The sequence below is a fragment of the Centropristis striata genome, chromosome 13 (genome assembly GCF_030273125.1).
Source record: "Centropristis striata isolate RG_2023a ecotype Rhode Island chromosome 13, C.striata_1.0, whole genome shotgun sequence".
Lineage (NCBI taxonomy): Eukaryota > Metazoa > Chordata > Actinopteri > Perciformes > Serranidae > Centropristis > Centropristis striata.
Window position 1 is genome coordinate 36,179,653 of NC_081529.1, and position 11,499 is coordinate 36,191,151.

General features: G+C 38.3%; 1 protein-coding gene across 1 annotated transcript; it reads right to left on the reverse strand.

The window, feature by feature from the left end:
* Positions 1 to 957: 957 nt before the first annotated feature.
* Positions 958 to 9,530, reverse strand: fbxw9 (F-box and WD repeat domain containing 9). The gene is made up of 7 exons (XM_059349087.1): positions 8,916 to 9,530; positions 7,894 to 8,038; positions 6,665 to 7,703; positions 5,074 to 5,222; positions 3,726 to 3,929; positions 3,561 to 3,626; positions 958 to 1,739 (listed from the first exon to the last, which is right to left on the reverse strand). The coding sequence occupies exons 1-7, from the start codon at positions 9,023 to 9,025 to the stop codon at positions 1,665 to 1,667; spliced, it is 1,788 nt and encodes a 595-aa protein (XP_059205070.1). The 5' UTR covers positions 9,026 to 9,530; the 3' UTR covers positions 958 to 1,664.
* Positions 9,531 to 11,499: the final 1,969 nt, after the last annotated feature.

The window sequence follows — 11,499 nt, forward strand, 5'->3', positions numbered from 1 at the left end:
TCTTTTTTGATAATTCTTACATCTATTTTCAGTCAATTTGTGTCTATTTCGATAATTTTGTGTCCTTTTTTTGGTCATTTTTACATCTACAGTCATGGAAACATTCTTGATAATAACCAAAATCATTATGAACAAAACCATGTTGTGTTACGTCACTGTGACAAACCCAAGACTAGTTAAAGACTGATATGAAACAGATTACTACCTTAAACTGAACCATGGAGATGACGGAGCAACGTGACTCCAGTAAAACTAGATTTACTAAAGACTTCCAGCTTCTAGTCTTTAGGGACTGGGGACTTCTTTAGGTGGGAGCCCAGCATCACTCATGATGTCACTGAAGAGCATCATTAAAGAGTTGCTCTGCAGCCACAATGATACATCAATGTAATATAAATATAAAAGAAAAGAAAGACTTGCCTGGTGTAGAAAAGAGGAGCAGAAGACCCAGCAACATCTTGTTTTCTCTCTCGCTTCGTGTGAGTGCGACACGTCAGACTCGCTGCTGCTGAGACAGATTGACTGTGTCCAATTCCTCAGAATTATTCAAACTACATATCTGGAAAAGAGGCAGCAATCGTTTGCATGTTAAGGAAATTACAGTCTAATTCTGCTCACAGATTATGTCCTCCCTCTCATCAGGACCAGCTTTGTTTTTGTTGTTCACAGCTCCGACCATTTAAGATTATCCTTTGTTAGTCTCACTATAGAAATAAAACAGGAAAACAGAAGTTAAAACTCATACATCGTAGAGTTAAAAATGTTTTAAAACTTTCTCAGTTTTACCTTTTGCTAGTTAGACTTTGTAGGGCAGTACGATGATATACAATTTTTAATTCTACGCCCTATTTCTGATGTAATTTGACTGTATTTTACTGCAATTTCTACAAACATTTTTAACAGCGTACCACAAAAGGTTTGATGTCAACAGTAAGTCATTGACCGAGGACTCGGGTAAACAATTTGACATTTTATTGTTTGCTTCGTCCAAACAATCAGCTGTTTCAGGCCACTTCATGGCTTCATGGAAACAGTCTTTCAGTGTGTTTTATGTCAAGTATTGTGCAAATGATTTATAGTTTGATTCATCCAAGCAATTAAATAGTTACACAGTTTTTTTAACCAACTCTCACACACACACACACACACAAGGCAGACATACGTATATAAAAAAAAGATAATATTGATTAGCACTGAATAGTGTGTTCAAATAAATAGCTTTACAAATACAATCACTGTGCCACAAAGCTCAGATACAAGTTTTATACTGTACATGACGAGTAGCTTCAGCTTCAGGGACTAGATCAGTTTCTGTCGTGGATTCAGTGAGTTGACTGGCACAATCCGGTGGATCAGAGTTTTTGTTTGTAGACAATGAAATAACAATATCACCAGAAGAAAGAAAGACATTTTAATTAAAAATAAATTATACGGTACAGTTCATTTAAACTGGTAAAAAGGAAGTGAACATTTCCAACATTTGTGTTCGGCAGTGCAGCAAAATAAAATCATCTGTTCTGCCACATGGACCTCACAAGGCTAACTGTCCTGAAAACACAAGAGATGTTTTCTTTTTAAAGCGTTATCCACTTGTGTTTAGATTCCAAAAATCCCGTCACCGCCGTCTTCTAAGTCTCGCCACAGAGTTTGCTTGTGTTGCCGGGTCACTTCCTGGGCCTCCAGATGTCCAGAGACACGTCTCCTGAAGCCACAGCCAGGACTCCAGCCTCCACACTCAGCTGGCAGCACGACACAAGGAGGAGGAGGAAAAACACTCGAGACTTGAGAACGAGTCCAGGTCAATGAACATAGAAACCACAGAGACAGCTGATACTGGATTGATTGTGACTTTGTGCCTGAAAGGAATCTTCTGTAACCCTTTGAATCCTTTTGTATTTGTTTCTAATGCTCCTTATACATCAGAAGACTTTAAAAGATTTGTAAAAGACTGGTGTAAAACTCTGGTGTCCCACCTGGTCCCATCTAAAGACATCTAGTGTTTAGAGTTTCTAGTCTCACACTGAGATTTTAGACAGACTGTCAATCAAGACTACAACTAGATTCTTTTAGCAGTTTTTCCCATCATCTTGACTTTTTTTCTCATTTTGACTTTTTTTCTCATTTTGACTTTTTCGTGACTTGACTTTTTTCTCATTTTGACTTTTTTTCTCATTTTGACTTTTTCGTGACTTGACTTTTTTCTCATTTTGACTGTTTTTTCTTATTTTGACGTAATTTTCTCATTTTGACGTAATTTTCTCATTTTGACTTTTTTTTATTTGGACTTTTTTTCGTGACTTGACTTTTTTCTCATTTTGACATTTTTCAAATTTTGACTTTTTTCTCATTTTGACAGTTTTTTCTTATTTTGACTACATTTTCTCATTTTGACTTTTTTTCGTGACTTCGACTTTTTTTCTCATTTTGACTTTTTTTCGCGAATTCGACATTTTTTCTCATTTTGACTTTTTTTTTCGTGACTTCAACATTTTTTCTCATTTTGACTTTTTTTTCGTGACTTGGCTTTTTTTCTCATTTTGACTGTTTACTTTTTTCTTATTTGGACTTTTTTTCGTGACTTGAGTTTTTTCTCATTTTGACATTTTTCTGATTTTGACTTTTTTCTCATTTTGACATTTTTCTCATTTTTACTTTTTTCTCATTTTGACATTTTTTCTCATTTTGACTGTTTTTTTCTTATTTTGACTACATTTTCTCATTTTGACTTTTTTTCTCATTTTGACTTTTTTTCTCATTTTGACTTTTTTTCGTGACTTCAACTTTATTTCCTCATTTTGTCTTTTTTCGTGACTTCGACTTTATTTTCTCATTTTGACTTTTTTCGTGACTTCGACTTTATTTTCTCATTTTGACTTAATTTTCTCATTTTTACTTTTTTTCATGACTTGACTTTTTTCTCATTTTTTCTTTTTTCATGACTTGACTTTTTTCTCATTTTTACTTTTTTCATGACTTGACTTTTTTTTCTCATTTTTACTTTTTTCGTGACTGACTTTTTTTCTAATTTTGATTTAATTTTCTCATTTTTTTCCCCTCTCATTTTGACTTTTTTTTCTCATTTTGACTATTTTCTCATTTTGACTTTTTTTTGTGACTTGACTTTTTTCTCATTTTGACTTTTTTCTCATTTTGACTTAATTTTCTCATTTTGACTTTTTTTTGTGACTTGACTTTTTTCTCATTTTGACTTAATTTTCTCATTTTTACTTTTTTGTCATTTTTACTTTTTTCCCGTAACAACTTTTTTTCTCATTTTGACTTTTTTTTCGTAACTTGACTTTTTTCTCATTTTGACTTTTTTTCATGACTTGACTTTTTTTTCTCATTTTGACAGTTTTTTCTTATTTTGACTTTTTTTCCCTCATTTTGACTTTTTGTTTAGTGACTTTGACTTTTTTCTCTCATTTTAGCTTATTTTTCTCATTTTGACTTCTTTTCAAATTGTAACCTAATAATGTCACGGGCCAGAGTCAAGCACACTCACAATTTCTTTACAAATCTTCTAGTTAGATGTATCCACTGTGGTTGACAGTACTTACTCCGTTGACTGCGCCTCCATGATGCAGCGTGCACAACGTCCTCGGAGGAGCACAAGGGACATGAACCTGCAACACAGATGGACATTACAGCTACATTATTATATTATGATTATATACATCATTAACAGAGCTGGTTAAACAGGCAGAGAGCCTCCTTCTACCTACCTTTACAGTACGATCAGATGAACAGGTGTAGAGGCTTCCAGGGGACTTGTGGATGCCAGTGACCAGTGCTGTGTGGCCCACATCAAACTGGGAGAGGGGCTTCAGGGCCCCGGCCTGCATGGAGAAGGAGTGGAGCATCCCGCCGTTGTCTCCCGCCCAAACCTCACAACCGCTGTAGCTCATAGACAGCAGGTAGGAGCCCAGCTGGACACCGGGGGGGGGGGGGGGGGGGGGGGGGGGGGGTTAGTCCGGTATACAGGTAGGTGTGTGTGTGTGTGTGTGTCTGTGTGTCTGTGTGTGTGTGTGTGTGTGTGTGTGTGTGTGTCTGTGTGTGCGTGTGTGTGCGTGTGTCTGTGTGTGTTTGTGTGTGTGTGTGTGTGTGTGTGTGTGTGTGTGTGCGTGTGTGTGTGTGTGTGTGCGCGTGTGTCTGTGTGTGTGTCTGTGTGTCTGTGTGTGTGTGTGTGTGTGTGTGTGTGTGTGTGTGTGTCTGTGTGTGTGTGTGTGTGCCTGTGCGTGCGTGTGTGTGTGTGTCTGTCTGTGTGTGTGTGTGTGTGTCTGTGGATGTGTGTGTGTGTGTGTGTCTGTGTGTGTGTGTGTGTGTGTGTGTCTGTGGATGTGTGTGTGTGTGTGTGTGTGCCTGTGCGTGTGTGTGTGTGTGTGTCTGTCTGTGTGTGTGTGTGTGTGTCTGTGTGTGCGTGTGTGTCTGTCTGTGTGTGTGTGCGTGCGTGTGTGTGTGTGTGTGTGTGTGTGTCTGTGCGTGTGTGTGTCTGTGTGTGTGTGTGTCTGTGTGTGTGTGTGTGTGTCTGTGTGTGTATCAAGGTTATAATAGTTTGGGATTTTTCATTAGTTTTAGTTAGAATTTTTGTTTTCAAATTCAGTTAGTTTTAATTCGTTTTTAGAGTGAGTTTGCTAGTTTTGATTTAGTTTTTTTTTTTAAATGCTTAGTTTTAGTTCAGTTTTTAATAGTTGTATTTTTTTTGTAATGGGCTATGTGTTGGATGTGAGATTCAAAGAGGTCATAATACATTTTGCCTTTATTTCCTTTGGTTTATCATCTCAGCCCCATACACACACACACTGGATGATGTATGAAAAAAGTTGACAAAGAGGAAAACGAAGGACATTTTCACTATAACTTTAGTTAGTTTTGTAACCACAAAATACAGTTTCAGTTAGTTATCTTTTTTTTTTTTTTTTTAAAACTCACATTTTTATTTTTTATTTCAGTTAACGAAAATAGTTTTTCAATTCTAGTTTTGCTTACTTTGTTAGTTTTCGTTAACTATAATAACCTGTGTGTGTGTGTGTATGTGTGTGTGTGTGTGTGTGTGTGTGTGTGTGTATCTACCGGTATTTTCTTCAGGCCCTTGCCGGCCCGGCGGTCGTAGACGGCCACGGTGCAGTCTTTGCTCCCAGAGATGATGTACTTATCATCTGCTGCTAGGCACATCACAGCGTTGCCATGGAGACGGAGGCTTTTCACCAGGGGTTCAGCAGCTGTCAACAAAAATAATAAATCATAAATAACCACAGAAATGTTTCTTCTTTGTAATTTCTCTGATAGCTATGTGCTATTGTGTGCATTTAGTTCTGTCACTGCTCTATTAACACGTTATTCAAATGTGTGATTCTAGGCTATTAGTTTATTCATTATTTCTTTAAATGATGAACAAACAGTACAATATAGCCATTTACTTTAAATTCACTTATTAGCATTTAAATTGTCAGCAATTGACTGACAGTGAACATTCAGTACTATTTATCTTTTCATTATTATTTTGTCTTTACATGGTCAGCAGGTGAACAAACAATACTATTTAAGAATTGTTTTCTTTTTTTCAATTCTCTATTTAAATACAGAACTGATGTTCATCCAACGTTTTCATTGTATAAATAATGTATCAATAATTATAGTTAAGTTGGGTTTTTTTTAAACACCCTCCTAAATACCTTTGCATAATCATAGTCAGGCAAAATTGGTGCACAATCCACATGAAAAACTATACATTTTACCTATAATTTTACCTAAATAATTTACCTTAACAATAACTTTATAGCCATATTCGTAGTTTGTATTTTTCCCCATCTAAAATCAGTCTTAAAAAATCACTTATCAGCTGGATGCTAACAACAAAACACAGAGTGAGGTATTAATAAACCAAATGAAATGTTGCTACTGATGTGTTTAACAGTTTCGTAGCATCGACTGAAGGAATCCTCGTGTTTGGAGTCTAAATTAAACAGTGAATCAGTAAATTCAGCAGCGTCTTTACCTTCATTATCAGGAGAAAATCAGTGTAGCAGTAAGAATCCCATCATTATTTGACTTTTAAAAGCCTTCCTACACGTCCAAGGATACCATGATAGTTTATTTATCCAGAGGAAATACTAGGGCTGCACAATTAATTTAATTTTAATCGTGATCATGATTTTGGCCGCCACGATTAAATTAACCCGATCGTTGGTACAGTGTGTATGTGCTAACAGGCTAACAGTTAGCTCTGTAGCAGTACAGTGTGTATGTGCTAACAGGCTAACAGTTAGCTCTGTAGCAGTACAGTGTGTATGTGCTAACAGGCTAACAGTTTGCTCTGTAGCAGTACAGTGTGTATGTGCTGCTGCTGCAGGAGGTGTTCACTTATTGATCTCTGTTTGTTTACAACAAGCACCAGACACTAAAAACTGTTCCTATTGTTTGTTTAAAAGTAGAGCAATAAAATACAAATGTTTTCCCTAACATGATGAATAATAGTGATTAATAATCGGGATTACAATATTGATCAAAATAATCAGGATTATCATTTTGGCCATAATAGTGCAGCCCTATGAAATACTAATAATCCTCTAGAACACAACACATTATCCTCATAATGGCTGACAATGACTCGTATGACTTGTATTTGTACTTCATGCAGACTCCGTGAGGAGAAGCCCCTCACCTCTGGTGTCGTACATGCTGACCCTCTTGTCGAAGGTCCCAGCCAGCAGCACGTCGGGCTGGCAGGCCAAGCAGAGGACGGCGGCCCCGGCCCTGATCAGGCCCCTCTCCGCCCCGCCCGCCTGGAGGTCCCACAGCCTCACGGTGCTGTCGAAGCCCCCCGAGGCCAGCAGGGGTCCCTGGGACGCCAGGCACCAGACCCAGCCCCGGTGGGTGCTGAAGTCCCCCTGCCCCCCTAAGGTGTGCAGCAGCGAGGGTCCGGCGGCGGCCTTGAGGTCCCACAGCTTCACGTTCCAGTCTCTGGAGCCGGTGGCGCAGACCCCCCCCTCCCCCCCCACGAACAGCACTGAGTTGACCTGGGCGATGTGGCCCGACGGCAGCGTGATGCACTCCAGCGCCGGGGGGGGGCTGGGGCTCCGGGGGGCCTGGTGCTGCTCCATCTCCACCGGGGCCCCGTTGCCCAGGCTCCTGGCCCCTGCCAGGACCTGCTGGTGGTTCCGTGCAGCTTCTTCCCCATCGTTCCCATCGTTCCCATCAAACACCATCCTGTGCTCCCGCTCCTCCTCCATCAGGGCGGCTCCGTCCTCCAGCCGCTCCTCCAGCTCCTCCCTCAACCTGGCCAGCTGGTCGCCCCCGGCAACCGGCCGCACTTCATCATCCTCGCCCTCCATCACCACCTCCATGCCTTCATCAGCACCATACGCCGCCTCCTGAGCCCCCACCCCGACCCCTTCCTCCTCCTCCTCATCCTCTCTATCTTCCTCCTCCTCTCCTCCTGCAGCAGGCTCCCCGTCCTGGTCGGCCCTCTGCCAGGGCCTCACCTGGACCCTCCCCTCCTCGTCCTCTTGGCTCTGTTTGGCCACCAGGTGAGCTTGTCCTGTCCAGCAGGTGATCAGCTGCTCCATCTCCAGACAGGCGGAGGGCCAGTCGAACTCGTCCCGGGGCCCCACTGGGAACCCGGCTCTGGACCCGATCAGTCTGTGAGCCCGGAGCTGCCAAGCCGTGCTGTCTTTACCCACGTTACTCAATGTGTGACAAACCTAGACAGAGAAGGAAGAGGGACGTTTTATACTATCTGGATTGAGTATTTTTGGCCTCTAGTAATAATATGGAAACACTAGTTATTTTTTGTTTATTTTGGTTGACTTACTTACTATAAACAACAAAATTAGCAAGAAAATCAGCCCACAAGAGATATTCAAAGGCACCAAGAAAACCTTTAAAACTCACCTTTGGCAGCACGTTGATAACACACTCGGCAGGAAGGTGTGAGGCGATGTGGGTCACCAGCTCCCACGGCAACGACAACAAGCCGCCGGCCTCAGCAGGAGGGGAGGGGCTGCACTCTGAGGACGGGGGGCCGGCAGGAAGGAGACTGGAAGGAACACAGGGACGTCTCAATACATTACAATATCATGAAAAAGTTCAATATTTTTGTCAATTATTTCAGAAAGTGAAACTCGTACATTATATAGATTCATTACACATAGAGTGAAATATTTCAAGCCTGTTTTTCTTGTAATGTTGTGATTCTGGGTCAGAGAGAATGAAAACACAAAAGAGGACAAATTACTCACATATTCAACTTCTGATCAATATTCTCTCAGACACTGAGTTTTGTGTTTTCATTATCTCTCAGCCAGAATCATCAACATTACAAGAAAAACAGGCTTGAAATATTTATAAGGAGGTGAGGAGGAGGAGGAAAGGAGAAGAAGGAGGAGGAGGAAGAAGAGGAAGAGGAGGAGGAAGAAGAGGAGGAGGAGGAGAGAGGAGCAGGAGGAGGAAGAAGAGGAAGAGGAGGAGGAAGAAGAGGAGGAGGAGGAGAGAGGAGCAGGAGGAGGAAGAAGAGGAAGAGGAGGAGGAAGAAGAGGAGGAGGAGGAGGAGAGGAGCAGGAGGAGGAAGAAGAGGAAGAGGAGGGGAGAGAAGCAGGAGGAGGAGGAGGAAAAGAAAGAGAGAGGAGGAGGAGGAAGAAGTTGAGGAGGAGGAGGAGGAGGAGGAGTTTTGTGTTTTTCATTATCTCTAAGCCAGAATCATCAAAATTACAAGAAAAACAGGCTTGAAATATTTCACTCTATGTCTAATGAATCTATATAATGTATGAGTTTCACTTTCTGAAATGACTGACATACAAAATAATGAACTTTTTCATGATATTCTAATGTTTTTAGATGTACCTGTGTATAGAGGTAAACATGACTTGTTTACTTGTTGAGGCAGTTAGTGAATAGAGCGTTAAAGGAGGTCTTACCCCTGTAGATCAGGACCAGGAGCTCCAGTAAGAGGAGGACCAGGAGGTGGTCCAGCCTGGTCCCCATGTGTCTCCTTCTCCAGACCAGCAGAGTGAACCCCCTCAGACATCACTAGTTCCTCTCTCAGCACCACACCACCATCCCTCTGCACCAACACTGGGTTTGATCTGTTTTAATGCCTTTAAAACCTAAAATGTTAATGTGACAGTGAAACTTAACCACTGTTTGCTATGTGAAGTAGCTTAGCTTAGCTTAGAGCATTTATTTTCTGTTTCTGTAGCTGTTAAATAAGCCGCTAGTTGTAAATATCTTATAATAAATGTGGCTGCAGACTAAAAACAGAAGCTACCGCAGCGTTAACTACAGCTGGTTAGCGTTAGCTTCAGATGCTAACGTTAGCGGTAGATGTTATCAATAACATAAATAATAAATAATCAATAAGTCCGGCCGTTAGCGAGGCTCACCGCCGGGGAAAGTCTTCGTCCGAGTCAATGTAACAAAATAGTGACTATTGTCTTTATAAGACACTAATAAGAGTGAAATATTATGACGTATTTGAGACAGAATGAAACTGTTGTCAAGGAGAACTTCTGGCAGAACTACAAAAAGCGTTTCAAACGTCACTTCCGGTGAAGAAAGATGTCGTCATCAATCTGCGAAGGAAGAAGCTTTTTTTTTATTTTTTATATCAAACAGCAATACAATGCACAGTTACAAACAAGAAGAAACGAGTTATAGAAATATAAACAATGCAAAAAATAAAATAGAAGTAAATAATATATATATTTTTTAAAATAGAAGAATAATTAAATGGAAGATAATTAAACAAAAACAAATAAATTATAAAATAAACAGACGCAAGATTACATGTTAAAGACATTAAAGGCAGTGCATATGTTGGCAGTCTTCGCAGCTTTTTTGTTTTGTAGACAGGAGAGAGTTGAGATATACTGTTCAAACTCTAACTTAAACAAAAATAAATTAGTTTTTTTACTTGAAAACTTACATTTGTGTATGAAAAAAATTAAAAAATTAAATTTATAAGAAAATATGCATCATCATCCTTCTTTTTGTGATCAAAACAGCCAAATATGACATCATCTTTATAATGCAAAGTAAAACCAGTGAAAATATTTGTGTTAACAAACGAGGCAATGTCCTTCCACAGTTTGTATGAAGATTCACAAGACCAAAATAAATGTGAGATAGTTTCAGGGTGCAGATCACAAAAAACACATTCCACCTCAATATCAACTTTAAACTTATGTAACAGCACTTTTGTGGGGTAAAATCTATGTAGCAGTTTAAATGTCACTTCCTTAGTTTTATTAGTTAAAATAAACTTTTGGGGTAGGGACCATCTATGTCGAAGGAAGAAGCTTGGTGTTTGTTTGTTTTTTACCATTACATATTTTCAGAAGAGGATTAGGGCCACACAAGAAAAACATATTTGAGTTCTGACTTTAAAGTCAGAATTTTGACTTTTTTTCTGAAATTTTGAGAATAAAGTCAAAATTCTGACAATAAAGTGTTGTCCTTATATAGACACGTTTTTGTGTTAAAAATGTGTTAATTCTATTGCTAGGAATTTTAATTCAAATTAGCAGGAGCCCAGCTGGAGAAAAGTTATCTTTCAAATATATAGTTCATGTTTATATTTAACAATACATACATAACATTTCTACATGTTCCCATAACATGTCTTAACACAAACCCTTTTTTTTGGGTATAAAATTATATACAAAAGCTCAAAGGCTCAAGCAATGAAATGAGGACTAATAGTTTTATATGAAATGACTATTCAGCATTCACAAGTATAGTTAATTTTGACTGACATGACATAAGCAATGATAATGTTATAAAACAGCAGATAGTTGTATGAAAGCAATTGATGCATGTTGTAATTTGTTGTAAGGAGAAACTGCTACTATTATGAGCACAAATGATTAAATGTTGTGGAGGTTGAACTTATTGTTGTGCAAATGTTAATAATAATGTGAAAAATGCACCAAAGCCATCGAGAAAAACATATATATAAAAAAAATATATATATAAATATAATTTGTATATACATATATATATATATATATATATATATATATATATATATATATAAATATATATATATATGTATATATACAAATTATATTTATATATATATATATATATATATATATTATTGTATTATATTTATTATATTGTATATATATTGTATACACACACAACTGTAAAAGTTCCTTGCCGCTTCCATAAGATAGTAGTTAATTATGAAATACATTTGGATTTGTGTGTATACCATTTATATATATTATAAATATATATATATATATATATATATATTTTATATATATATATATATATATTATTGTATTTTATTTATTATATTGTATATATATTGTATGTACACACACACACACACACACACACACGTATGTATGTATTTATATATATATATATATATATATATATATATATACATATATAAATGTTGTGGAGGTTGAACTAATGTTGTGTAAATGTTAATAGTGATATGATAAATGCACCAAAGCCACTGAGGATAGAAACTGTATTAATTTTGACTAT

Bases quoted from the DNA above. Each gene is read 5' to 3' on its own strand.
- fbxw9 (XM_059349087.1), bottom strand. From the start codon at position 9,025: ATGTCTGAGGGGGTTCACTCTGCTGGTCTGGAGAAGGAGACACATGGG. The intron at 7,704-7,893 runs GTGAGTTTTAAA...TTCTCTGTCTAG, and splicing joins TTATCAACGTGCTGCCAAAG to GTTTGTCACACATTGAGTAA. The intron at 3,930-5,073 runs GTAGATACACAC...CCCGGTGTCCAG, and splicing joins AGGGCCTGAAGAAAATACCG to CTGGGCTCCTACCTGCTGTC.